Source organism: Heptranchias perlo, chromosome 17 (genome assembly GCF_035084215.1).
Source record: "Heptranchias perlo isolate sHepPer1 chromosome 17, sHepPer1.hap1, whole genome shotgun sequence".
In the NCBI taxonomy this organism is placed as follows: Eukaryota; Metazoa; Chordata; class Chondrichthyes; order Hexanchiformes; family Hexanchidae; genus Heptranchias; species Heptranchias perlo.
In genome coordinates, this window is record NC_090341.1 from 29874430 (window position 1) to 29900306 (window position 25877).

Sequence of the window (25877 nt, forward strand, 5' to 3'; positions counted from 1 at the left end):
GCATCGGTGTGGGTGGGTTGCGCGTGGGGCAGATGGATGGGAGGATGCGTGTGCCACATGCCCGTCCCATTGCATGGGGTTGGGGCGTGTGGTAGTGTTCCAGTGGGGACAGGGAGGGTGGGTTCGTGCAGGCACGGTGAGGATGGTGAGTGAGTGGCTGTGAGGATTGCTGTGGGAGCGCTGTGGTGGCTGTGCAGAAGGGGTTGTGGGGTGTTTGGCGTGATGGTCGAGACGGGTTCTGGGTGGGGTGCGTTAGTGTACTCACCTTGCCGGACCTAGTGAGGTCATTGAATCGCTTGTGGCACTGCTCCCAAGTCCTGCTGGTGTTAGAGCTGCTGCTCACCTCCGCCGCCACCTCTGCCCATGCCCTCCTGGTTACGGAGCCAGGGCACTGCCGTCCGTCCCTGGGGAAGAGCGTGTCCCTCCTCCTCCGCACACCTTCCAGGAGGAGCTGCAGCGCGCGGTCGGAAAACCGGGGCGCAGCCTTACCCCTGGGTCGCGCCATGGTCTGCTTCCTGATGCTAGATGCAGGGGGGGCTCTGTGGGACTGCCCCTTTAAGTGGAGCTCCACCATCGCGCTGGCGTCAATGTGCATGCGCAGGCGGCCGGCTCACAGCTGGGGTGCGGCGAACCCGGAACCACGGCTTAATTCAATCAATTATCCCGCGATCGCGCGGGGGGCGCACTCAATTAACCGTCCGCGTTTTCCACGCTCCCGGAGGACCACCCGCCGGGAACCCGCAGGCCTGCTAAAATCGGGCCCCTGTTGTCACAAGTAAGACTGAGCAAGATGATAACCAAAACTGGACAAGATCAGTCCTTACAAAAATGATTGTTGAAGGATTTCCAGGCTTACAATGAAATACAGCAGTATTGGAACTTCTGAGATGAATTGACTCTTAAAGAAGGGCAAGTAATATATGTATTTGTGGCTGACTTTATGCCAATCAGCAGTCGTTCACAAGCTTGCAAAGAGGCTGAGCTAAATCATTGGCTCTATGACTGCATTTCGCCATGTAAGAAATGAGCAAACGTTTTTTATGTTGACAGCTCAATTTTTCAGGAGAATAGTAAAGGTTGTAACTAATGTAAATGCACTGTTTGTGCTGAGTACTGTTTATTTACCCATTAGTGTTAAGCACATTTGTCTGTGGTTTATAGTTTGAGCTTCTGTCTGATAGAGAGGGAATAGTCATCTGCCTATTGAGGATGATACAATCATGTGGCAGCATGTGATACATTCGGGTAAGCTGATGTATGCTGGGAAGGGTTCTCCACTCGATTTCGAGTATCTCTATTTGTCTAGCTATTAGACAGGTAAAGGCATATTCTGATTCATAGATTTGCTTAGGGGAGTAATTGTTCACGCTGTACAAGACTATTTAGTGTAACGGCCCAAAGTGTAACACAGCAAACAGTCTCCTGCGTTGTTCAATAGGATACAAACCATCATAATATCTCAATGGAACTCCCTAATCCCATAACAATGCATAATTGGTGAGGCAGAAGTATAATGGAATCGAGCTTAGACCTCTTAAGACAATGTTTCAATATTAGGACTTCTCCAGGGCAGGGGGCAGTTTGAATTGTTAAAATTGGAAAGGCCGATCTCAATTCCCTGCGAATGCGCCTACTTCTGGTTTAACTGGGATGGGTTGGGGATCAGGCAAGTAACCTGCTCTCGAGAGACGGGTGGGTAATTATAATACGTTAATGAGGCTCCATACCTCATATTTTATCAGCCATTTGGAATTAACACTTCCAGCACAAGTTTCCCTGGGTTAAGGACACCCGGCACCTAAAGGGAGGCGAGAACTGCCAGCACGAGCATGTAAATGCTTTTCTAGCAATGCTTGTGGGCCAGAAGGAGCAGGAGTGCTCCCCGCTCCCCCCACCCCAGCCTCTCAGGCAAACCTACCCCAAGCCCCCCCAATCCAGTTTCTCTCTTCCCCTCCCCCCGGCGATCCCTCCCTCACTCCACTCTGGCCCATGGCTGCAGCCTTCTACAGCAGGCTTTCCCGCCCGCCAGCCAGCCAGCCCCTCATTCTGGGTAAAAAAATTCTAATGAGGGGTTCTGCCGTTAAATTCGGCAGGACCTCCGTCTTTCCTGTATTTCCGGCCGCTAACAGATGCCCCCACTCCCTCCCCGCCTCCCCTAAATATCGAGGCCAAGATGTTGGATGCTGCACAATACTAACAGTAAAAGCAAGACAGTTCAGGAAAAGAATGGGGATGAGGGTTAGGGGAGAGGGAACATGAGCTCCACCTGTAGAGGTGTGATGGGAACTGATCAATGATTTTTACTTCCTTTTTTACTTTAAAAATCATTGATCAGTTGCACATAAATCTTTCTGTAAATAGGGCAAAAGGTAGAACTTTGTAGGTGGATTTTAATTGAAGTTGCCCAGCATTCTGGGGAGCACAGGACTGCGTGCTTCTTCGCCCCCACCCCCCTTTTACATGAAAAAAAATGTGTTTTTGCATTCATTTTATGTCTTAAAGAAAGAACTTGTATTTATATCGCACCTTTCACGATCTCAGGATGTCCCAAAGTGCTTTACAGCCAATGAAGCACTTTTAAGGTGTAGTCACTATTGTTTTAATTCATTCACAGCATTTATTGCCCATTCCTAGTTGCCCTTGAGAAGGTAGTAGTGAGCCTTCTTGTTGAACCGCAGCAGTCCATGTGATGTATTGTATTAAATATTTACTGTGAATGTAATTATGTTAAATAGTTGCTTTTATTAATGTGTACAATATATTAAACTTAATGCAGTGTTTTTTCTTCGTGAGCTAGGGCAGTGTGTTCTTTCTCATGCTACTCTAAGTGATGCAGTATTTGAATGAGTAGGTGTGTCAGGAATAGCCCAGCTTATTCAGACTGTGAGGAACTGCATTGTTTGGGGTGCCTTTCCTGTACTTGGCAAAGAATTAGGTGCTGGAAAGGGATTGGCGGTGACTTGAGAGCACTTATGGAATCAGTGGAAGCCAAGTTATGTCTGTGGTCACTGATTGTTGTATGCAGAAACTGTTCCACTGCTCCAAAGTCTCTGAATCAATCCCTGGGTCGAACATCGCACACCTCTGCCCCTACCTAAGCCCATCTGCTGCAGAAGCCCTCATTTGTGCCTTTGTCACTTCTAGATTCGACTATTCCAATGCTCTCCTGGCTGGCTTCTCATCCTTTGCCCTCTGTAAACTTCAGCTCATCCACAGTTCTGCTGCCTGTATCCTATCCTGCACCAAGTCCCGTTCAATATTATCCTTGCTGACCTACATTGACTCCCAGTCCCCCAATGCCTCCAAATTAATATTTTCATAGTCGTGTTTAAATCCAATCATGGCCTCACTCCTTGCTAACTCTGTACCCTCCTTCAGCCCGACAACCACCCTTCCCAAACTCCCTTGTTTCCCCGACTCTGGCCTTTTGTGCATCCTCCACTCCTTTCGCCCCATCATTGGCAGCTGAGCCTTCATCTGCCTCGGCCCCACACTTGAAATTCCTGCCCCAAATCTCATTGCCTCTCCACCTCCCATCCCTCTTTTAAGACTCTTCATAAAACCCATCTCTTTGACTAAGCTTTAGGTCATCCTTCCTAATACCTCCTCCTTTGGAACGGTGTCCATTTATTTCTGATTACCCCTCTGTGAAGCACCTAAGGACGTTTTTCTATGTTAAAGCGGCAATATAAATGCAAGTTGTTGTTTGGGCTTTTATGGCTAGTTATTGTCTCATTTTATGAACGTTATATATTGAAACATTGGTATATTTTGTATTGGAACAGTGTACACAGCAAGTTGTCTTAATATAAAAGTTTTCACTGATCTACTGCCATTTTCTAGTTCTGTCTTGTGTTCAAATTATTTGCTGTCCATTATTCCCTCCTAAAGCAGTTCTAGACTGTATCGTACCACACCTTTTCTCCCCCCACCCCCTCAATTCCTTCTACATAATTAGCCATTCATAGACATAGCCTGTTGCAAGAACCAGCGCAAACAAAATATGTTGGGGTTGAATTTCCATGGGGGTTTTCCCAATCGTTTGCTATAACTTCAGCAGAAAGTTCACGGTTCCCAGCTTTAGCAAATGCAGCAGGTTTACTTTGGAGCTGTCACTGGCTGCATGTCACAGCAAGGAAACAATATTGAAGCAGTTTAGGATACTGTGAACTCTGATGCAGCAGAAATTATTTATGGTTTCCTTATTGAAGGAGAAGCAATATAACATAGCCCTGCTGTAATGCAATTTACATGGTCCCCAAAGGCCATGATATGAGAAGCTCTACTATATTATCAAAATAGGTAGGCAGAAGTTTATGGTCGTAGTATAACTTTGAGAGTATTAGGGGAAAAAAAGGAAAGAAGTGGAGTCAATGTTGTTTTGTAGGCAGATGTGGCAGCCAGTATGAGCACAGAAAGGTCCCATGCACATGAGATAAATGACCAGTTAACCTGTTTTTGGAGGTGTTGATTGAGGAAGAAATATTAGTCAGTAAAACATCCGTAAAGTACTTGAGTTATGCTTCCATCTTAAGTGCTTGATTACATTATTGCCTTGTAACGACTCCTGTCTGTTCCAGTCGTATTTAATATTTATATTTTTGGTGATATTGAATAGTACAGTCTTTGCACAGAGTTTAATTTTATTTTCTATATCAGAGTCCTTTCTCCACAATTAGTACTTAAGACATTTTTTATGATAAATCTAAACAAGTTCCTCTGTGTCAAGTTCATCCAAAAAATGTAGCATCAAGATCCTGGCAGTGAGATTTGAACAGATGGAAAATCATGTGTCAAAATGTATCTACAATCTCCCTCAGCTCCAGCTGCCTGTGCATACAGTTCAAAACCTTCTGTTTTGTGTTTTTGACATAGTTACTGTTTGAAAAGAATCTTCAAGACAATATTCACCAGATGTTATGTCCTTACAGATAATTTCTGTTGGTTTAGTCTCTGAGGATTGTTGAGATGCCCAAGTAGGTGCTTTATCATTGATTGGTATCATGTTTCTTCCACACACACTTTATTTTTGTTTGATGCCACTGGTAGTTTGTTCCATCATCTCTGCAGCTTTCACACATCATTTTGATGATCCTCTAAAGCACTTGTCATGTTTGGGTGATTTTTTTTACCTCTCCATGATTTGTACATGCGTTTTTTTTAAATGTCTGTTTTGATGTATTCAAAATGAACACTCAGTTGCAATTTGGTATTTTATAATATTCAAATCTTACAAATGATATGGTTAACAGAAGGTTTGGGATTGCCCGTTTTGACCTGTAAGAGCGGAATTAGAAAACTCGAGTGAGGGGAAAGATTGGCTAGAGTTCCTGTCCCTGATCACTGTGCAGGGATTCCTGCTGGAAAGTGTGTGTGTGTGTTTGTGTGTGTGTGTGACTCATTTCTGATGCCTCCAGTGATTGCTGCCAAATGCTGACTTGATTCACTCATGACATCATGTGAGAGAACGTATTGTACATTGTACAAACAATGATTATTTTAACAGATTTATTCTTCCAGTAAGTCAGTATTAATAGTCTGTGATGGTACTGCAATTAGGAACTTTGTATGTGCAGTAGGAACAATACATAATTTATCTCTTTGATTTGAATTACTTTGAACCTAATGTTCATGTACAGTAAGAATTTAATTATTAAAAACCAATAAAGTTGCATACATTGCTGTGGGTGAAGTTGCTATCAGAGCTATTCTATTTGTCTAGAAGTGTGATATCAAACCTCTTTTAGGAGCTGCCACTTCTACTTTATGGAGCATAGGGTCATTGTATATAAATAAAAGATGCAATACAATTACTGCCTCAACAGATTAAAACAAGATAATAGCGTTAGTCTTTTATTTTGGAGAAATAAACTCTCTCTTTTAATTCATGTCTTTATTGTATTTCAAGACAAAAAACTGCTTTGTAAGCTGAAAACATAATACACATTGAAGAATGGTTGATGATGGTGTTTACCTTGTAAGCTGAAGTATTTATAATTAGTTATGTTAGGTCAGCATGGGGATTAGCATGCAGTACTATTGATTTTTTAGTATTAAAGGCTGGTTACATTAATTTTTTACTATTCTAATCCATTATGGAATCGATTTTTAATTATTTTCAGGACTGGTTATTTCAATATCCCAGTCCATCCATGCGTGTTTATCTATAGCTAAAATAGATTTAAATTATCTTAGTTACATGGATAGCATTTAGTTTATCTTTCCAGAAAATGGGAATTCAGCTTGATTTTGGACCGATTTTGCCTTTGGGAAAGGATAATCTCTTACCTGTATCAGCGCAGCACTGGACTTACAGCCATTGCAACATATCCTTTTTCTCTTCCTTGCCCCCAAGCTCCAACTGCAAATTAAGCTGGAATTCTACCTTTCACTGATAGTTGAACCACACTGGGTTCTTTATGGCAATTCTTCGCTGTTTTATGCAGCACTCTGCGACTAGAGAACCTCCCATCTTAATAGGGAGAGAATAATATTTTTGGATTTTGAAACACCATTGATGAATAACGAAAGGTCTGTTACATAGATCAGTTCATCTCTTAAGCTGTTTGAGGGAGCCTGGGAGCACGAAAGAGTGAAGGTGGATGAAGCAAGGAAGAATATTCATTTTTATTTTTCCTCTGAATTTGTCTTTGCAAATAGTCCAAACAAAACTATGGGGGAGATTTTAATTTTTGGGCAGCCGACCAACAGAAGACACCGGCCGCCTGGCCGTGCCGGGAGCGAAGAGGCCGGAGCCATTTCAAAGCCTGGGCCTCATTGTAAATAGTCCAAGCAAGCTGCCCAACCTAAACTCCTAAACAGATGTCCATGTGTAGCTCGCTGTACTTGGGTTGATGCAATATCAGGCAGCCTGGAAGAAGTATGTATGTCCCCTGGGAGCGGGGGACAGTAACACAGAAACATAGGAACAGGAGTGGGCCATTCAGTCCCTCGAGCCTGTTCCACCATTTACCGAGATCATGGCTGATCATGGCTACAAATGCCTCAACACCCTTGACTAGCAAAAATCTATCAATCTCAGACTTAAAATTGTCAATTGAATTAGCATCTACTGCTCTTTGTGAGAGTGAGTTCCACACTTCAACCACCCTTTGCGTGAAGAAATGTTTCCTAACTTCTCTCCTGAATGGCCTGGCTCTGATTTTAAGGTTGTGTCCCCTTGTCCTAGACACCCCCACCAGCAGAAAAACTTTCTATCTACCCTATCAATTTTTTTTTATTCGTTCATGGGATGTGGGCGTCGTTGGTGAGGCCAGTATTTATTGCCCATCCCTAATTGCCCTTGAGAAGGTGGTGGTGGTTTCAAAATCCTAAAAACCTCAATCAAATCACCCCTTAGCCTTCTATTTTCCAGGAATATAAGCTTAGTTTTTTTTTATTCGTTCATGGGATGTGGGCCTTGCTGGCGAGGCCGGCATTTATTGCCCATCCCTAATTGCCCTTGAGAAGGTGGTGGTGAGCCGCCTTCTTGAACTGCTGCAGTCCGTGTGGTGAAGGTTCTCCCACAGTGCTGTTAGAAAGGGAGTTCCAAGATTTTGACCCAGCGACGATGAAGGAAAGGCGATATATTTCCAAGTCGGGATGGTGTGTGACCTTGGAGGGGAATGTGTAGGTGGTGTTGTTCCCATGTGCCTGCTGCTCTTGTCCTTCTAGGTGGTAGAGGTTGCGGGTTTGGGAGGTGCTGTCAAAGAAGCCTTGGCGAGTTGCTGCAGTGCATCCTGTGGATGGTACACACTGCAGCCCCTGTGCCCTGGTGATGAAGGGAGTGAATGTTTCGGGTGGTGGATGGGGTGCCAATCAAGCGGGCTGCTTTGTCCTGGATGGTGTCGAGCTTCTTGAGTATTGTTGGAGCTGCACTCATCCAGGCAAGTGAAGAGTATTCCATCACACTCCTGACTTGTGCCTTGTAGATGGTGGAAAGGCTTTGGGGAGTCAGGAGGTGAGTCACTCGCCGCAGAATACCCAGCCTCTGACCTGCTCTTGTAGCCACAGTATTTATCTGACTGGTCCAGTTAATTTTCTGGTCAATGGTGACCCCCAGGATATTGATGATGGGGGATTTGGCGATGGTAATGCCGGTGAATGTCAAGGGGAGGTGGTTAGACTCTCTCTTGTTGGAGATGGTCATTGCCTGGCACTTGTCTGGCGCGAATGTTACTTGCCACTTATGAGCCCAAGCCTGGATGTCGTCCAGGTCTTGCTGCATTCGGGCTCGGACTGCTTCATTATTTGAGGGATTGAGTTCTGTTTATGTAATCTCTCCTCATAATTTAACCCTTGGAGCCCTGGTAGCTTTTTGGTGAACCTGCGCTGCACTTCTACCAAGACCAACATATCCTTTCTAAGGTGCAATGCCCAGAACTGGACACAGTACTCCAGATGTGGTCTACCAGAGCTTTGTATAGCTGTAGCAAAAGGGGTTCCTCCCCTTTATATTCTAGTCCTGTAGTTTTAAAGGCTAACATTCCATTAGGCTTTTTGATTATTTTTTGTACCTGACCACTACATTTTAGTGATCTGTGTACATGGACCCCTAAACCTTTTTGGACCTCTGCTGTTCCCAGCTTGTCACCATTTAAAAAAAAAACTGGGATCTGTCCTTTTTTGGTCCAAAATGGATGACCTCACACTTCGCTGCGTTGAAATCCATCTGCTACAGTTTTGCCCACTCACTTAATCTATCAATGTCTCTTTGTAATTTTATGCTTCCGTCTATGCTACTTACTATGCTACCAATCTTTGTGTCATCGGCAAACTTGGATTTATGGCTTTATATTGTGTTATCTAAGACATTAATAAATATTGTGAATAGCTGAGGCCCCAGCACAGATCCTTGTGAGACACCACTAGTCACTTCCTTCCAATTAGAGTACATACCCATTATCCCTACTTTCTGTCTTCTACTGCCTAACCAATCTCCGAACCAGGTCAATAATTTGCCTTTTCCAGCTCCTATTTCTTATGTTCTTATGTAACTGAGACTTGAGAGGTAGTACTTTAAACTTGAGGGTGTTTGCCCACTCTGTTTAATCCTTGCTTATTTAGGTTCTAAAGTTGAAAGAAAGGAAAATCTGAGGGTGATGCAACCTGCTATCATGCACTTTCCAACAACTTGTTCGACTTTTTTCACCACGGCCTTGCCTCTCCTTACCTCTGTAATCTCCTCCAGTCCTACAACCCCCAAGAACTCTGCATTCCACCAACTCTGGCCTCTTGTACATTTCCAACTTCCTTCACCCCATCATTGACGGATGTGCCTTCAGCTGTCTAGGCCCTAAGCTCTGGAATTTTCCTCCCCAAACCTCTTCGCCCCTCCACCTCTCTTTCTCCTCTTTTAAGACGCTACTTAAAACCTACCTCTGACGATTATTTGGTCACCTGTCCTAATGTCTTCGCCTTTGACTTTGTGTCACTTTTTGTCTGATTACGCTCCTGTCAAGCGCCTTAGGACATTTTACTACGTTAAAGGCACTCATAAATGCAAGTTGTTGTTGGTATCTTTATTCCACCTGTCTTTAAGATCTTACTGCACCTCAGCCCATTGCCTTAACCGAGAAAATAGTAATATAGCCTGCTTGTAGACCAGCGCTAATGCTGTTGCAGAGCCAACCTTGAGCAAGTGTGTGAGAGCCAATTTGTACTGGTTTCCAAAGACAAATAAATCAGATTTTGCAGACCTCAATGATCACAGATCCAGGAAATTCTGTTCCAGAGGCGGTCTGTGTTGTATAACCTGTCAATTGTAAATTGGAGCGCATTGGAAATTGAATAACTCGTTTATAAATCATATAAATAAGACATTGCTATAAAATGTCACTCATAGGAGTGGTGTAATAACATAGTCATCCAATTGCTCCCTCTCCCTTCCTCCTTTCAAACTTTGGCTTTGAACTTGAATAGATTTGATCATGTCGAATTGCATCAATAACATTCTCAAGATAAAGGGGTGACGATATGAATTCAATTTTCATTGCAAAACAAAAATATGATGCAAATTTGTGCTTTAAGTATCAACACGTCTGCTTTTCACATGTTATACTATAACAATTTCTGATTATTTACTCCCTTCATTAGTATTCATTCTTTCCTACAGAAAAAGAAACTTTCCTGGATCCCTTTGTACTGGGAAGTTTACTGCCAGCCTCACTTGGGAGCTATTATAGATACTCTGGCTCCATGACAACGCCACCATGCAGTGAAATTGTAGAATGGATAGTCTTCAGCAGGCCTATCTCCATCTCCCTTGAGCAGGTGCGTATTCACTGGTTACGTGGGAATGCATGAACCTGCCCTTTAGCCTCGGCTGCAGATTTCTAAAGTGCTATTCATTTTAATTAAAGAAGGTGTTGCCTTTTCAAAAACACCAATGACTCTTTTGGAACAGATCTCACTACTGAATAGCTGTTGTCATGCAAACAGAGATGTGTGATCGAACAAATTTGCAGTGATAAAAAGGCTGATGCATGTCTGCCCGTTACATTTAGCACTTAAGCTTATCTGCAGCATAGTTTTGTCCTTGAGAAGGTCAGGTGATTGATTTCATCATATTAAAAATTACAATAAACCAAAATGCTTTCATAAACATGATGTGGAGATGCCGGTGATGGACTGGGGTTGACAATTGTAAACAATTTTACAACACCAAGTTATAGTCCAGCAATTTTATTTTAAATTCACAAGCTTTCGGAGGCTTCCTCCTTCCTCAGGTGAACGAAATGAAATGATTTCATTTCGTTCACCTGAGGAAGGAGGAAGGCTCCGAAAGCTTGTGAATTTAAAATAAAATTGCTGGACTATAACTTGGTGTTGTAAAATTGTTTACAATTCATAAACATGTATCTTGTACGTCTATTGCCAGATGTTGCCATGCACATTTACAGTACAGTGACTGTGGGCATTTAAAATTGTCAGCAGTGTTCAACATCTTTAACAAAAAATTCTGAACTGATGCATTGAGATACAAGGGTCTTTGGCACAGCATATATTTATTGTGGTCAAAAATGTTGCTTTCCATTGCTATGTAGAATTATGTTTAGGTAAGAGTATATTCCAATCCTAAATAGCCTTCACAACACAATGCACAATGCTTCTAGATGCCTGGAATGTGAAGAAAGGGCTGGTTTTATATTGACTAATTATCACTGTCATGTTGAGTCATGCAGATATTTTCAAAGTGAGATTTAGCAATCAGCTGTGTCACAAGGACAAATTATTATTGATGAGTAGAAAGGAATATCTGGAAAAACGCTGTTCCTAAAGGTTAAACTATCTTTTGTGTCATTGACAGTAACTAGGTTCTAAAGATGGGATTGTGTGCCTAATTTCTTCATAAATGGTTTTAGAATTGATTTTTTTTAGTTGCTTTTAAAGAGGACAGTGATAATGGTGACGATAGGCCTTACTTTTAAAAAGTTATTTTTCTCATAGTGACAAGACATGCAATATAGTTTCATTGGCATTATACTAAATCCAGGATAACTCTAATATGTGGGATTATTCATATTAGTGTGCAGTCAGATGTTTGTACATAATGCAGACATTTGCACTGATTATCTTTATCTTTATTGTGATTTACCATTTTGCATCAGTTGCTTTCAGTTACAGTTTTCATTACAGTTCTTTTGTGATCTGTTAATGTTTACCTGTTTAAAATCCCACCATGTGCCACCTTAACACATTTATATGCACATAAACACCTTATGTTAGCTACTCATCAGGTGCCTCAGACAAATGTACAGAATCATTGTGTTTGTTTTAACGCATTTACTTATCACTGGAGTTGTAATAATTTTACGCAAAGTATGAAATAAACCTGTTTTAACAGCATTTTGAAACTTTAAACTAAAAATTAGTTTTCCTGAAAATACAAGTTTCATCATTACATAAAATTAGATTATTTATATATCCGTATTAAAAATCTTATGGCTGCGTGCACTTCCTGTTGTCACATTTTCATAATGCTTCAGTCTCAACTTTTTTCAATTATAAATTTCTATGGGAACAGTTTATGTAAACTTGTCACACTGTAATTGCACCCTGTTACCAGTGATGGCACTGCACCACCTCAAATTTGCATCTCACATCAGACTATATTATAGAAAAATTTCAGTACTCCAACCAACTATTTTTCTACCTCCTAAATTGTTGTAAGTTTTGCTATTTAACTATAAATATTAATACAATATCAAATTATTATATAAAAATAAGGATAGAATGTATGACTTCAAAATAATAACGAAATTACATCTGCCCTCTTACTCTGCTTCACCTGAGGACTGGGAAGGAGACTTTGACTTAGTGGTAGCATTCCCACCTCTGAGTCGGAAGGTGCAGGGTGGAAACCTTGCTCCAGACAGTCCCAACGAGTAGAGACCGGAGCTTCGGCTCTGAATTCTGTGTTAACATCCAGTGGGATACTTGTTTCTGGTAAATGCAGGTCATTCCCCCCCCCCCCCCACCTCCTCGTTGTAAGTGTTGTGGGAGCTCATAAAACCCTCCTGCCATATATGACTAACTACCCTATCAGCTGGTATGAAGATGGTTGTGACCACATCATGGCCTGTCGGATTGTTAATCAGCCTGCAAATCCTTCCACTACTTCACACTATTCTCCAAGGCAATAATGCGAAGATATGAAAACAACAACCACCTGAGGACTACACTTGGTTTTGACTCCCTGTGTGTAATGCCGTGGGAGTTTGACTAGTATAATATTAAAAATCTTGCCTAAGTTATGTACTTCCTGTCCACAAACTTGCTATGTCAACTTTTCCCATTCAGTTTTTGCTGATCCAACTGTCATGATGTAGTTGCAAGCTTTAGCCACTAGATGGCTGTTTGTGACGAGTTTCTGAAGTCTCCGAACTCTATTGTCATCTTGTATATGAAAACAACTTGCATTCGTCAACTGATCGTGGGCAGTATCATGGGTAATTTACTTGTATAATATGTTATTGTCATTGTCATATTGGGTTTTGATTCTAGTTATGAACTGTGAACTTCTAACAACTGGTTATTTAAGTACATGCTCTGTTTAGTGTTCTGTCTAGACTATGTCTGAAAGAAATGAAGCTTCAATTCACATTGTTTTTAATAGTCCCCTTACATTTCACCAATACAGTTGACCCAGCTCAAAGTTATCTGGAGTACTTTGAAGAAGATGGCAGTGGTAGTTTTGCAATAGTAATGTTATCCCTTTGCTTAAGGGTAGTTAAAATGCATTAGACCTACGTGATAGCATTCCTTGATATACTCTGAAACCTGATATAATATGCATTGCATATTGCTCCCTCAGTAACAGAGAAATCATTTTAACAAAAAAGACTGATGTACTGCACCCTATAAGTCTGTGCGTGTTTCTCAAAGATGATTTTTAGATAAGAGCCTGTGTGCATATGTGAAATTAAATATTTGTCCTCTAATTTTTAAATTAGAACTGTTCAGTTCAATAGAACAAAGCTATCCTTTTAATAATGGGATTGGCAGCAGCTACTGTTGGAACTTCAAGTTGAATGTTTTCCCATAGCATGGCAGGATAGGAACAAGGGCTGGATAAGATCGCTGGCATTGATTCTGTGGGTAGCTCTGCTTCCTCTACAACCTATCAGTTTTGACATCATGGTTTCCTGGTATTTTACATCCTATCTACTCCATTATGAATGATTTATTCTGACAAACATTCATTTCTTCCAATTTGATTGCTCTGTACAGCTGGATGCCTTTTATTCCATATTTACTACTGAACAACAAGACCATGTCAAATCAGTAGAGTACTTGAGGAACAACTTCCGACCACAACAGAATCTGAATGACAGGATGGTCTATAAGTCTGTAGTCAAAGATTCGTGGAGCCAGGTGACTGAGAACCCTGGGATCCTACACATTACAGAAGGTATTTTTCTTTCCTTAAGCTTTTCATCAAGTTGGTACATTAATTAAAAAATAATGTACAGAATGTAGTGTAAAATGGTCTGTGTATTCAAAATCAGTGAGGCACAGCAACACACTACCTTACATAACCAGATTCAGATTCATCTAAATTGGTTTTAAAAAGGGAACATCAAGGCCTAAATTTTAGCCCGGAGGCTGGGAAGACGGCGGCGGCGGTGGGGGTTGGGGGTTGGGGTTTGGGGGTTGGGGGTGAGTTTTAGATTTTTGAAATTTTTACTCCCTCCCCCACCCCAACCCACCCTGAGTTTAAATTTAGGCCCAAGTCTTTATTTCATATTTTGAAACTGTGTCTTGCTTTCTTTGAGGTTAGTGAATATCTTGAAAGGTAAAGTACCAACCACTTAGTGTAAGGTCATGAAAATCTTCCCCCTCCAAAAATGGCCTTTGCTTGTAATATCTACTGATATTATTGGCAAACCAATGGCTGTGCCCAATAAAACTTGTATTGTAGAACCAATACACAAATAAAACTTAATAACCTATTACTTTAGGTAACTAAAATGCCTGAATCAGCAATGAAGCAATTACTGTGATAGTTAATATTTTGTAAAGCTTTTTGCTAGAATATAAGATGAATAACTGATTAAAGAAGTACTGTCATAATGAAAAATGTGTTGGCTTGGGGAGAAGAGTTGTAGTGTGCATCATTTTTATAATACTGGCATCATGTACAAGTGATGTATTATATGAATTTCAGCATGATTTATGTCATGGTGTGTGATTTTAAACAAACAACAAAAATTTGCCAAAGAGCTTTTCTAAATGAAAATAGTGTCCCTTTAAGGCTTGATGTCGAACTTAATGTTTCAGTGTGCTCCTATAGGAGCATGAAGCATATCAATGCTTTCAACACTACTGTTAATAGATAACTAAAATTTCCTGTAGCACTTTGTTCTTGCTGCATACTTTTAAAGTACCAAGAAAATAGTTTGTTTTCAAGACAGTGGAAAAAGTTGTAATTGCTGTCAAGAAGAAATAAAGAATTTACATTTGTATAATGGCTTTCACGCCTGCAGGATGTCCAAAAATGCTTTGCAGTTTAGTACTTGTACATGATGCCATTGTTATAATCAAGTACTTTTGAAGTGTCATCATTGTGGCATACGTAGAAGTCAGTTTGCACACAGCAAGGTCCCATAAACAGCAATGAGGTAAATGATCAAATAATCTGTTTTTGGTGATGCTGGTTGAGGGATAAATAATGGCCAGGACACTAGGAGAATACCCTGCTTTTATTTAATGCCATGGGATTGTTTACTTGAATAGGTAGATGGGGCCTCGGGTTAATGTTTCATTAAAAAAATGGTACCTCTGATAGTTCAAAATTCCCTTGGTACTGCACTGACGTGTCAGCTTGGATTATGTCTTCAAACCTCTGGAATGGGCCTTGAACCCACGACCTTCTGACTTGGAGGCAAGAGTGCTACCACTGAGCCAAGACTGACATGTAATCTAACTGTATTCTTTCCAATACTATAAATCTGTCTTCCATAGTTTGATCAAATAATAGTTTATAGTTTGCTGAATTAAATTTTTTTTAAATATTGCACGTACAAATATGTAAATGGAAATGCCGTTATGAGAAATGTGCAGTTGCTGGTGGAGAGCACCAATTTACAAAATAGTACTACAATTCCTTGTTTTCCTTAAGAGTCGCAAACAGTGTAAAACCCAAGAAATCTAAATCAGAAACTTGTAAATGAGCTTCAGTGTTGAAGTAATAGAGGTTGCAAACATCAACAATGCTGAATATCATTAATTCGTGATGAGGTGCAGTTCTAAGGACTCCCTCTGGTATCTTGGCCAAAGTGGCCATTGTGTGAGGCCAGCCAGTGAGTGCAATGGGCTATTTGACTGTCAAATGCATCTCTGGCAAACCCAACCTTGTTACTAGATCGCGGACATTTACTTTCCAGAAACGTCACTGATAACAATCAAGAGTGGGAACTCTTGCATTCTTTTTCCCCCCTCCCTATCCAAAATATTAAGGCCAATTGCAATGAACCTACCATTGCCCTAGTCGTGATCAGCTAATGCTAGAGAACAAATCTGGAATTTTCAGAAGGCATTCGATAAGGTGTCTCAGAGGAAATACAGCCATGTGATTGATGAACAATGAACATAGTTATGGTAAATGGGTATTGGGAGAAGGGTTGGAAATGATGTACTCCAGGGGTCAGTGTTGGGCTGCTTTTGTTCTCTGTATATATAGATGATCTGGACTGGATATGGGGAACACAGTCTCAAAATTTGCTGATGACACAAAAGTGGAAGATTTGGCAAACAGCAAGAAGAACTGTAAAAGACTTCAGAAAGAAATAGGTTGGTGGAATAGACAGGTGGCAGATATAATTTAATTTGGCTAAGTGTAAAGCAATACATTTTGGGGGAAAATAGCAAGGAATGGTTACATTCACTTAATGGAAATGCACTGTAGGGTGTGGATAAACAGAGGGACCTACGAGTTCAAATACACGATTCCTTAAATGTGCAGTTGCAGGTCACCGTTAAAAAGATCAATGGAACTTTGGGTTTTATAAATAGGGGCATACAGTATAAGAGTAAAGAAGTGATGATGAATTTGTACAAACATTGTTTAGGCCACAATTACGCTGTGTGTAGCTTTGGGTACCCCATTATAGAAAGGGCATTAAAGGCATAGAGAGCATTCAATGTAAATTCACGCGGATGATGCCAGGAATGGGAAACAATAATTAGGAGGAGAGAACTGAGATACTTGGACTATTTCCACTGGAGCGGAGAATGCAAATAGGAGACTTAATAGAGCTATTTAAAATTATTATGGATTTTGATAGTGGGTAGGGAAAGACTATTTCTTCTGACTGGGAAGCCAGTGATGTGTGGTCATCAATTTAAAATGATTACTATGAAAGTGAGGAGAGTGGTCAGGAGACATTTATTTACATGAAGAGTTGTTAGAGCTTGGAATGCTTTGGCACAGGAAGGGGGTCGAGGCAGAGACTATTGCATCTTTTAAGGGAACTATTGATTAAATATTTGAAGCGGAGGAAGATAAATGACAACGGGGAAACAGCAGAACAGTTTTGGATTGCACCAGCAAAGAGCAGACATGATAAGTCGATTGCCCTCCTTCTATGCTGTATACTTCTATGGTTCTATGTCTATATGGCTAGTTTCACACTTGGGAGTGCATTTATCAATTGTGATATTGTGAAAGTCTTTTTTTCTTATTCCTTGTCTTATTTTCCCCTTTTTGCTTCACTCACTTGCCTTCCAATATTGCTTTCCACTGTCACATTTTCTCTTTCATCAGGAAGTTAGATCAATCAGAGTCATATCCTTTTTCAGTGATAACTGAGGAGGCAGGTTTGTGGGGCATAGCAATTTTTCCTTCCTTCTAAATTGGAGTTTTTTGCTAGTTGCAGAGTCTTTCATGTAGACAAGATCATTCAGGATTTCATAAGCAGTAAAGACTAGGGCTCGAACTTGAGCCTACTGGTTTGGAGTGGAATATTCTCCAACAACTGCCAGTGTTAATAAGTATGACGGCATTGGTTTCATCTAACTCTTTGGTAGGATGCTTTTTTTACCAGTCCTGCAGTCTGCCTGAACCAATTGCTATGACAACACAATGTTCACAGGCTATTACAGAAGGCTGACCACTGTGTTTAATGTGACCTTAGATGACAAGATAAACTTAACGTCATTTTCAAATTTTCAACACGGGACTAAGCAAGATGATTGTTTAAGACTATACCAATTTAAATTAGTTTTATTGCCACTAAGGAAAAAGTGGATAAGTAGACTTGTATTTTTTATATTTTATATAGTAATGTTCTTTTAATATGCTTTTAGACATGTTAAAATAATTTAGCAGGACTCATAGGCTAATACGTTCTATTTTATCTTTCTCGTAATTTGAAATGGTGGAGAATCAATTTTGAGCAAGCAAACCCAATTGGAATCTGCTTTGTGAAGGGTTTATGACTGTGATGTTATTGTGTCTCATTAGAGGTCACTGGTAGAATCAATTTGAGTCAAATTAAACATTCTCAAGAAAACTGACTGTAGTGGAATTAAATTGGAACTGAGGCATGCAGTGTACATGTAAACTAGGATGAATTGATTTAAAATCGAGCAACCTCAGATTTGAACCAATCTACGTATAGCCAATGCCACCGGACTTGATCTCTGCTTTGTAGCCTGATCAGTTAACAGAAAAATAAAATATTTCCAGAACTCCACTTGAATCCTACAAAACAAATAAATAGAAAAAGATTGGAAATTTGAATTAAAAACACTAGCCGTTCAAAGTAGATTCGTCAACATCTGAAAAAGAAAGACAAGTTAACGATTTAGCTGGAAATTGAAGTATAAGCATTCCTTGCTTGAGGGGCTACTTATTTTCCACATTCCAGTTCTGAAGGAGTGTCTTTTTCTGAAACATTAACCTGTCCTTTTAGCTTCAGATATTGAAGGACCTGCTATGTATTTTCAGCATTTTCGGTTTTAATTTCCAATTGAATCCTTTCTTCTTGAAACGTTGACTATACTTGGGTATCTTTAGCACAGCAAATGGATGCAGTGATCTTTTGGTTTATTTTGTAGAAAAGCAAAGCAAGTGGCATGGCTTGTGTCTTGATTTCTTATAAATCTTTGTATATTGCTCAAATATAGGATTAATTTAAAATAATAGCAAATCCTATTAATTGTGTTTGACACTGACAGTGGCTGAGTTTATCAGTCTATTGACTATTGATGAGGCACTGTTGAAAGAGATAAAATGATTCAGAAGGAACATTGAAAGCTCATCATCTCGATAGATTCAGAGCTTCCTTCACAGCTTGCTGTGATAGATTGAATAAACTCTTTTGGGATTTCACATGTTTGACCAATTGAATTTCCATTTTATCACTTAATTAAAATGGGTCTTTGTTAACTATTCATGCAGAATAAGGTTGGCTCAGTAGCTTTAGTATGAGATTATTGGTCTCCCAAATACAAAGCCCAAGCTTCACCGAGTCTGAATGTCAGTTGATACCTGCTCGGCAAACTATTCCAGTTGTTGGATAGAATAAGCTGGGGGGTCATAAGATAGTATATCTGTGTTCTTAAGTATCAAAGTAAACTCTAGAAATGTAATAGTTTAGATTTTTGAATAAGTTTAAAAACCTAAGGGGTAATTTTCACCTTCACCTGGGCGATAATCTAGCAGAGCGAATCACCTGCCCGGCACCTAATTTTCATCCCATTAAAATCCACGTAAGTCAAATACAGTGGAGTTACACCAGGGAAACCTTTTGCTTCCCACCCTTCCTTCATAGGAGCCCTTACCAGGGGTTTACTATGGGCATTCCCATATATGTACTTATACTGCATGCAGGTTAAGCCAACACCAAAGGAGAAGATCAACTAGGAGACACGCTTCACCAGAGTCTACAGACCACACCACTCCCTCAGTGATGTCTCAGAAGAGATCTGATTAAGGAGGCAATGGTTCAAATAAGGAGACATGGAAGAAACTCTGTCTCCCCTTGCAAACTAACCTCTAAACATCCTCTGAAACACAAAACAAAGAACAAACCAACTTCAGAACACTGGACTTCATATCACAAAATGTTTGTACTGAGCACATTTATAATTACAGCAAGTGCTTCTTTTACCACTGTGTCTCTCTGCGCTGGCCTTAAACCTATTCTGGTGCTGCACCGAGATCATACCTGAGGACTAGAAACACCAGTGCAGTTTGGCTGTGCTGTGGTATCATGAGCCTCTTGGGAGCCAAACTGGCCCCTGTCTCAGGGCTTCTAAATCCCTGGAAGACTCTTCATTGGCTGCGTCATCACTGTAGGCAGCCTGGTGCTGTATCCTGTTACCCAAGTACCAGGTGTAAGCTTGGTAGCACTCTAGTCTCTGAGCCAGGAGGTTGTGGGTTCAAGCCTTATTCCAGAGACTTAAGCATCTCATCTAAGCTGACGCTCCAGTACAGAACTGAGGGAGTGCTGCACTGCCGAAGATGCCATCTTTCAGTTGAGATGTTAAACCGAGGCCCCGTTTGCTGCCGCTGGTGGATGTAAAAGATATCACGGCACTATTCGAAGAAGAGCAAGGGAGTTCTCCCGGTGTTCTGGCCAATATTTATCCCTCAATCAACATCACTAAAACAGTTAATTGGTCATTTATCTCATTGCTGTTTGTGGCACCTTGTTGTACTTCATTGGCTGTAAAGCGCTCACATAGACATCAGTTATTTTCGTATCTTCACAATCTTCCCTTGGAGTGTGAAGTTGTGGAAAGATTTGTAGGTTGATTAACAGTTTGACAAGCCACAGCATGAACATACCTTCCATGGCCACAACCATCTTAAACCAGCTGATAAAGAGGTTAGCTCTATATGGCGGGAGAGTTTTATGAGCACCCACAACTTGTAGGGGCAAACTTTGACTTTGTGCGATAGTGTAAAATGGGCGATAGTGAATCGGCAGCCCGTTAACATCTCTCCCTCTTTTCATTTCCATTGAAATGTAAAAGAGATTGCCGATACCAAGGCGGGGGGGTGGGGGGAACCACCCGCACCCATCAGACATGAGTATCTGGCTGGAAGTCAATCCAGAAACAAACATCAGTAAATATACAAAAAATATAGTTGACAATTACATTTGGCATTTTGTTACTAAATTTGGTGGTTGAATATTAAACCATTTCTTTTTGAAAAAAATCATAATCTTGTCTCCACCTCATCTAAAATGTATGGTGTCAGTTTAAAGCTGTTCTAAGTCATTACTCTAATTGCTATCCTCCCCAGAATCCCAGTGGGATAACAATGGCTGCACCCCTTAACCCGTCAGATGTAAGTGTTCACAGCTGCCTTTGAATGGAGGACAGTGTAAACAAAACATGTGCAGAACTGCAGCAGCAGTCACAGCGAGAGGTTATTATTTTTTCCCCCAGTGATTTCATTGCAAAGTGGTTCATTGTTTTGTGTTGCTCTGAGGAGGAAAACCTCCTATTGATGCCATTTTGTTGTCATTTCTCCCTTATCACTCTTCTTGGCTGGGAAATTGAAATGGTCAATGAAAAAGCTCCACTTTACTGACATTGGCTATTCAAAAATTCTGAGAAGGCTCACACTGATAGTAATTTAAAGATTGAATTGCTTATCAATATATCCCTTTTACAAACTGAAGTATTAAAAAAAATGCACTTCAATTCAACAATGCTTTGTATATTTCCTCCTTATTTGAGTTGATTTGTAAATTATATAATTTAATTTAAATTGTGAAAGCTGATGATTAGGGGAAACTTGCTGGGATGATAATAAGCCAAATAATATGAGGGAGTATGTTAATGGCAATCTTTGAAGTCATTAATCCAGGATGCTTCAGCTATTTCCTTATAATACTGGTGTTTGTTAATTCCATAACTCTTCTAAGTGAATTCATCAGATTTCATTAATACTTGGTGTTTATTACCAATTCATAATTGTTGAATTTACTTATTTCAACACACACTGCTTTAAAAACACATTTAAAGTCAACACAAGTAGGGAAAAATATTAAGATGAGTCATCATGTTTCTAAAATTGTGACTCTTCACAGATATTGATAGTGAGTCTCCTACTATAAAACTGTCGCAAATATCACAATTTGAAGTAGCATATACATTACCGTAGTTTGTTTTTCATTTGCAATTTAATTAATTATGCTTTTAAGATATACTGCATAGTTTTTGGTCTTCCCTTCTCTGCACAGACACACGTAATTATGAGCCAAAATGTGTGGGGGAGAAATTGGGCATCGATGTGTCCGTTTTTCGGGCATGAAATATGCCAAACCGGCTGCAAAATCTTCTGCAGTTCTGAATAGTTCTTCTGGGTCTAGAGCATCTTAACCAATTGTCCTTAAAGGGCCACTGAAAAAAGGCCCAAAAACCATGTAAATTTTTATATTTTGTGGAATCGGAAGCAGCAAGTGTGCCCCTCCAGGTTCCACAAAACTATTGTGGGCTGCTGCCAGCCCAGGATAGCCCCCTTATAGCATTGCCTTCCACACAGGACCCATCTGAGGATCGCTGACACCCTAAATTGCCACCATTGACACTGGCGAGCTACTTCCAATACCTGCTTGGCGCCCGCAGCTCACCTGTTAAATGCAGGTGAGACCCGGTGCTGAATTTGGCAAGGGCCTTGCACCGGCACAGAACGGCGCACAGAGTAATCGCTCTGCTGACTTGTCACCCACTTCAGGTACATCTTCAATTTCTACCCCTGTGTGTCTGTTGGAGGGGTAGCGGGGAGAAGTAAACTAGTCAATCTCCCCTGGAGTAGTATATGGCAAATCGGAGAATATGGTCACTGTCTTACCTGTAATAAATGTCTTTGCTTTGATGTATATCTGTGCCTTTCCATGCCTGCTTGTGTTTCTCTCATTCTCTGCTCTTCTGCTTCTCCCTCTGTCATCCTCTTCTCTCTTTTTCTTTTGGTGGTATGGCATGATATGGAAAAGAGCCACCAACAGCTGCAGGCTGCATTTAAGGTGGGGTTGCGAGGCAAATGTGGCCCTCAATGGCTCCCTTCCCATCACTTCCTACAATTACTTGTGCTTCCTCCCTGCACTCGCACCGTGTTCCTTAACCTTCCCACCATCTCCTCCTTTTCCTATTAATCCCTCATTCCCATCACTATCCCTTACCTTTTTCCCTTAAACCATCCACTCAATCCCTTTAATTTCTCCTCCCCATTGCTCTGCTATCGCTCACCTCACCCTTAACTCTCCATCATCCCCCCCTCCCCCTAGGACGAAAAGGTCCCCATTACAATTTGGGCAGATAACTACTCAGGTTCAGTGATCTCAGCCTCTCTGTTAAGTGTTCTGAATGCCTGCTTCTGATGGAAGTTGATTCCCACTGCTCTATATCTACTAGCAGGAGGCAGAACCTGGAAGTGTACAGTGACGCTCCATTGTGTCTTTAGAAAATCCTATAGCAACAAGAATCACACGTACATTTTTACCTGAAGTCTTTAAAAATACTTTTAAATACATTCCAAAAGCCTTTTACTTTCAGGTTCAATTCATCCACTTTTTGTATTTTTCATTTAATTTAGGTCTGACAAATTGATTAGAAGATATGTCTATCTGCAAATGTGCAGTAGCTGCTCACTACATTTTCCCTTCTGAGCTGGAGTGATGCATGCAATTGAAATCAGATTAGAAAATTATAATTGTTCAGAACCTAAGACTGCCATATTAATCACAATTTCACAGTAAAAATGTTATTAATAAGTTTTCCACTTGACTAAATTGGTCTTTAAACTGCAAATAGGGAAACTTGATGTAATTTGAACAGAAATCTTAAAATTTCAATTAATGACTAATGTTTCAAGAAATAAACTTCGTGGTTTTGACATACACATGTTAAGTTGCAAAGATTGGGTTGATATACATACTTAGAGTAGAACTTTTTTAAGTAATATTTTTTTATTTTCCATTTTCCTCTTTCTTTCCTGAAGGCAATGCCTTTTGGAGCACTATTCTCCAGGTGCCAGCAGCCTTCCAGTACCTCCTCCAGTTGGCCCTTCTTCACGTTTGAGCCTAGACAATGAGACTGTTCGACCATGTACGACATAACTGTCTAATCCTATCCTGACCAGATGTCCACACACAGGCACTTTTCAATAGGGGTTGCTAGATAGCAATCGAAAGAGGGACCAAACTGCTTCCCCAACAGATTAGCTAACTCCATACAAACCAAGAATTTCACTTATACCCTTTGGATCTATATGGCTTAGTGCTACTTTTGGTGGTGTCTTTACCCAGTAGGCCATTGGGGTGGGGGGGGTGGGTGGGGAGACAGTGAAATGAACTTTTGTGCAATAGATCAAGAGCAATTAGGGAAGGGCAATAAATGCCGGCCTTGCCAGCGACGCCCACATCCCATGAACGAATAACAAGAAAATAAAATAGCTTAGAATCAGACTCGCATATAACTGACCTGAATACACCACAAGTAATTAAGCCAGCAATAACTGCACTAACTTCAAAGAAATTTAACTCTCATTAGGAATTGCTTTATATTTTATTGGAACTATATTTTTTTAGTGAAATCATATTTATTTTGATTTACAATAAAATATGCACACTGCTCATTGTTGTATTTCAACATTTACGTCCTTTCATGTAATGTATTCACTTTGCTGCTAGTTCAACTGTCTCCGAGCCCAAAAAGAATGCAGCCAGTTTTGAAAAGCCAATGTACCATATGTTTTCTTCTTTAAAACTCTGCATAACACATCTATCATTCAGACAACTCGTCAAAGCAAACTCCCCCACCCCCTAAGGAAAATATTATTTGGCATTTAATCGCAGAATATTCCTACTTCTGCTGCAAGTATTTATCAGGCTGCCAGACAGATTCTTTGCAGATATACCCCAATCTATCAGCTGGAAACAAACTGCTTTCCTGCAGATTTCCCAAAGCTGAGAGATTTATTATTCTGCATTCAAAAGTTACAAACTTGACTGTTCAAATACACAATTTATAAGTAGCTTTGATGGTTGCAACAGAATATTATTAATATGGAATGCAGAAAACTCAAATAAAGCAGAATTATCGATTATTGTACTACAGCAGGTATTTGTTGTAGATTGTCAGAAATCCTTGTACTGTGGCTACATTATCAGCCAGTTGCAATAAACCTACAGTATTACTCTGCTTATATCCAAGCAAGTCATAGTAAATTGGAATCGCTTACGGTTATAATGACTGGGGTTAGCTGGTTTCTAGAGAGTATTTTGCCCAGGCAACATGTTGAAGAGCGTCATCTCATTAATGAGGAGTCCCTGGTGGCAGTGCTGCATGAAGAGTATAATAAATGCATGTATAAATAATGTCATAAACAAGTATTGCTCATAGAATATTTAATGCCGATGGCCAATGATAGTATATGGGATTATAGAGACAAGTAAAAATGAAAGAAAATTAACAATAATTTACAAAATAAATAACAGGATGTTAATTACTGCCTCTCAATGGTTGCTGAAGATCAACTGTTAAAAGGCCCAAGCACGGTCCATTTAGTTCTGCATAAGTACATGACCACGTGAAAAACAATTTTTGCAACAATTTTGATTTTTTTTTAATGGGAAGGGAAAGTCTTTTTAAGCCTTTTTTTGTTCCATCCTGACCTCCCTAGGCAATGCATCATCTCGGTCTGAGTGGACAGTGGACCACCCTCATGATAGTGGCTCAGTGTGACTCTCCTTTTTGTTGATTTTCTCCTCCTTGATTGTGAATGATTGTCAGGCCTACAGCCAGGCTGAGGTTGGTTACTGATCATGGAGGTGAACCTGTGTCCTACCATTATATGCCATCACACTGTCTACAACCTTTAATTACATTAACTGAGGGAATGAATTCTGAACATACAAAAATGTCAGATTGGAAAAGGCCAGCTGGTCCATCTAGCCTGTGATATTTTATGCATCAGGTCATGAATCCCCCCTACCCCCTACATGCCATGTAGTCTCCTGGGAGAGATCAAAAGTCAGATCAAAAACCCATGGCCAATTAGGGGGAAAAAAAATCATAGTTGTCCAAGTAGCCACTATTCCATAAAATCAATTGCACAAAGCCAAGCTCCTGTAGCTGACTCATTAGAGGCAGATTTCTGAACTTTCCAGTACAGTACATCCCTTCCTTGCTCCATTAAAATAGTACACGGTATTCCCCAATTACCAGGTTTTGCAAAAGATTTGTCCTTACCTAAGTTCAGAATGAACAGCTCTTTAAAGACAGGACAGCCAACCTATTGCAAAATCAAACTTATTAAATAACATTTTTCTGATTAATTTGGAATTCATGGTTATTATGCATGTTTCATTCTAGGAAACACTTGGGGTGTATCTTTTTGTTCATGGTAGTGAGCA

At 40.4% G+C, this 25877-nt stretch overlaps 1 protein-coding gene across 2 annotated transcripts in view; it reads left to right on the forward strand.

The window, feature by feature from the left end:
- Nucleotides 1-25877, forward strand: part of LOC137334222 (receptor-type tyrosine-protein phosphatase gamma-like) — a 549824-nt gene that overhangs the window by 343012 nt on the left and 180935 nt on the right. For both annotated transcript variants that reach the window (XM_067998832.1, XM_067998831.1), the window contains exons 7-8: nucleotides 10115-10272; nucleotides 13732-13912. In XM_067998832.1, the coding sequence (XP_067854933.1) occupies nucleotides 10115-10272; nucleotides 13732-13912 (339 nt within the window). The remainder of the gene's footprint in view (nucleotides 1-10114; nucleotides 10273-13731; nucleotides 13913-25877) is intronic.